This window comes from Belonocnema kinseyi, chromosome 8 (assembly GCF_010883055.1).
Source record: "Belonocnema kinseyi isolate 2016_QV_RU_SX_M_011 chromosome 8, B_treatae_v1, whole genome shotgun sequence".
Lineage (NCBI taxonomy): Eukaryota > Metazoa > Arthropoda > Insecta > Hymenoptera > Cynipidae > Belonocnema > Belonocnema kinseyi.
The window spans coordinates 118,660,871-118,663,940 of record NC_046664.1 but is presented as its reverse complement, the minus strand read 5'-3'; the positions used below and the strand labels follow the sequence as shown (position 1 = coordinate 118,663,940).

The 3,070-nt window shown below is 30.7% G+C and overlaps 1 protein-coding gene across 8 annotated transcripts in view; it reads right to left on the bottom strand.

Moving 5' to 3' along the window:
• The window catches only part of LOC117179013 (beta carbonic anhydrase 1), a 544,277-nt gene that overhangs the window by 84,578 nt on the left and 456,629 nt on the right, over positions 1-3,070 (bottom strand). For 5 of the 8 annotated variants that reach the window (XM_033370635.1, XM_033370633.1, XM_033370630.1 and 2 more), the window contains exon 5: positions 388-719. The exons of 1 other annotated variant lie outside the window; for it this stretch is intronic. In XM_033370635.1, coding sequence (XP_033226526.1) covers positions 510-719 — 210 coding nt within the window. In that variant the 3' untranslated portion in view covers positions 388-509. Of the gene's footprint in view, positions 1-387; positions 720-3,070 lie in introns of those variants that run through there. 2 more of the 8 variants (XM_033370632.1, XM_033370631.1) reach the window with 1 other exon arrangement.

The following is a 3,070-nucleotide window of genomic DNA, read 5'->3' as shown; positions in this document are numbered from 1 at the left end:
TTTTTGACTCAAGTATGTTTCAATATAATAATTTTTTTATTTTGTTCAAACCGATATAATTTTACGACACTAATTATTAAAACGTTTACGCTCATACAATTTTCTATTAAATTAAAGATTTATATATCGACTCTTGATAAAGACCCGCAGTGATGGTCGAAACGTTGACGATTTTTAAAAGAAATAAATATGTTTTTCACATGTTATTTCGGATGCTTTTATTTTGATTTTATCATTGACCGTAAGACCGAATATTTGCTGAATTTAGCTGAAATACTGATTGAAAATTAAAACGGTCGAAGAAAGGAAAAACAGTTTTGGATCTCCTGTATCTACAATTGTTTTGTATATTTGTTAAGATATAACTGCAAGGAAATGATAAATATTAGTGAAAATAATCTTGTTTGAAATTCTGTAATTTTTCATTGTATATTCAATTAATCATTATAAATTATTGGAAATTATTAACCTCTTAAAAAAATCCAAATGCAGATTCTTGGTGCCAGCCTTCAAGAGTAGTACTTTTTGATCTCTTTCAAAAGAGGAGTCTCAGTCAACTCACTTATCTCTACAAATCTTTTGTTGGCTCTACTAAAGTAGTAAATATCACCGGTATAAATATCGAACCAAAGAGCGTGAATGTGTAGGTCGTGTCGTTCCAATCGTTTCTTCAAAAAACCATATGATGCCACATTTTGGAGCTGTTGCAATGTGTTGATCTAAAATTTATAATTGTTTTCAGAATTAACATGTTATCTATATTACTTAGTATATTGAGGGATACATCATTTCCAATTTCATTGTGCGTCAATTCAATTATTGCATGTAATTTCAAATGCTTCACACGAAATTCAAACGATTGTAGTGAATCTATCCAATTCAATGTTTAAATTTTAAAGAAATTTCAAAATGAACACTTCGGAGAATGAATAGATAAAAATGCAAAGCCTTTCAAAATATAGAATTGAAATATGTGAAAACGTTCGAAACTCAGCAGTTTCAGCGTGTCTATATAGTGACCAGGCACTTCGAAATTCAGGTGTTTTCCTGGGGTTTCCCGTGCCCATTCTTCTCCTGACTTTAAATATGTCTTTTTATAATTTGTCCCAAAATAACGCATAGAAATAGTAGTTTTAACAACTCTACCGATAGAAATCTCTGAGTTTTGTTTAGCGAAATAGCCTGGCCCATTTGAGACTATAAACAGAGTCGATTTGAAACAATTTAGTCTGAGAGATAGTATGAGATATTTGGGTCCTTTTCAAGGTCCTTTTAGTGATCCTTTTCAGAGTGGTGCGACGGTGATATAATGTTCCTTTTGTGTTCGTCACGTACCGGGCGGGAAGAGTTATTTACAGTAGTTGGCCGTCGCTAATCCGACTCTCCCTTTTTAAATTTCTCTTCAAATTATTAACACTTTTTTTTAATTTAATGAATTTTCTCATTACACTTATTTATAATTATAACTTATATGCTAATATACCATTTTCGAGTAGAATTAAAAAATGTTGTCTTTTTTGGCGTATCTCATTCAATTTACGAGAAACGTCGTATTAATTCCAATTTTAAGCATTAAAAAAAAAGTTAGATATCTGAAATTATCGAAACCCGTAGATTCCGAATTATTATGCTTTAGGCAAATCTATTTCTAAATTTCAATCCGAAAGCTTAACAAAGGACCATTGAGTGTCTGCTACTCTATTGCTATAGCCCCTCTGCTTGTTATTTATGATCGAATTCTTATTTCAATTTCAGCCTCTCTGCTTTTTATTTATGATCGTATATCTATTAGAATTTCGGAAAGGACATTTTATAGCCTTTAAAACATTTAAAAGAACTACCTGGACATTTGAATATATTTACCTGAGTGCCTGTGGAGAATTTCTCTGAGCTTCTCTGACCCTAGTAGTATCTTTAGAATATATTCAGAGATTTCTTTCAGTAGGGAGTATACAATATACATACAAAAATACATTTAAAGAAGAAAATGTTTATTTATAAGTGCCAAACTAATCCTGAATCACAGACTGAAGTGATAACTATGAATCGAAACTACATTGCCGATCACAAGTATGAATCCAACTATTTATCGATGATTATTTAAGTTCTTTTATTGTTAATTATATTAGATTTAACATTATTTCTTTTAAATAGCTTGAAATCTATTGGAATTCTCTGCAAAATAAACCAGGATGAAGTTATGTTATCAATTTTTTAAGCAAATATTGCAAAAGGAGTGCACATTAAGAAATTTTGTGAAAATTAAAATAAAATGTAATAAAATAAACTTTTTTAATCACACAGAAAAATCGAAAAATAAATTTTACATCGATTCCAGGTGAAACATTCACCAAAACAACAATTAACCATGCTTGTTAAACTTATATACACGAGAATTACGACGCCAGCGCTGTCTGCCGCCGTTTAACTACATGAAATTGGAGAGAAATGAGGATTCCCATCTGTCAGTTGCTCTGTGTTAAGTGGTATTCAATAAGTTTCAATGCATCTAAAATAATCTAATCTATCCCTGAGGAGATTTATCAGTAAGAACAATGTTTTATTCGTGTTTTCTGTTGCGGATTTTACATGTTTTACCGAAATTTGTTCACTTCAGCGTGGCGCAGTAGTCCAGATCAGAATTATTCTCCTAACCTCGGTGAAACTTTCGACAAATTATGTTTAATTTTTAACCGTGTCAAAACTTACCTGCAAAAATATTAACTGTTGTTTTTTCTGTGTTATTTAAAAACTTCTGCGCCCATTTATATTTCGAATTCACTAATACTTTTCCGTTTTCCCATTGCTGCTAAGGACGCCGTAGCAGACGACAATTTTTATTCCATCGTAGGATCAACTTTCGCCAAATAGGATATACTCTAACAGCGGGAAATTGTACTTGCAACAAAATTTAACTTTAGTTTTTTCTGTGTACCTTCAGATGATTTTTAAGGCATGGGGCAATATATTTAAAGTTGAAACAAAAATGGTGGAAAAATTTTAATATTTTTTCTATTGAAAGAAATATTTTATAAAATATATGAAATAAGTAATAATTATGACGTTTTTA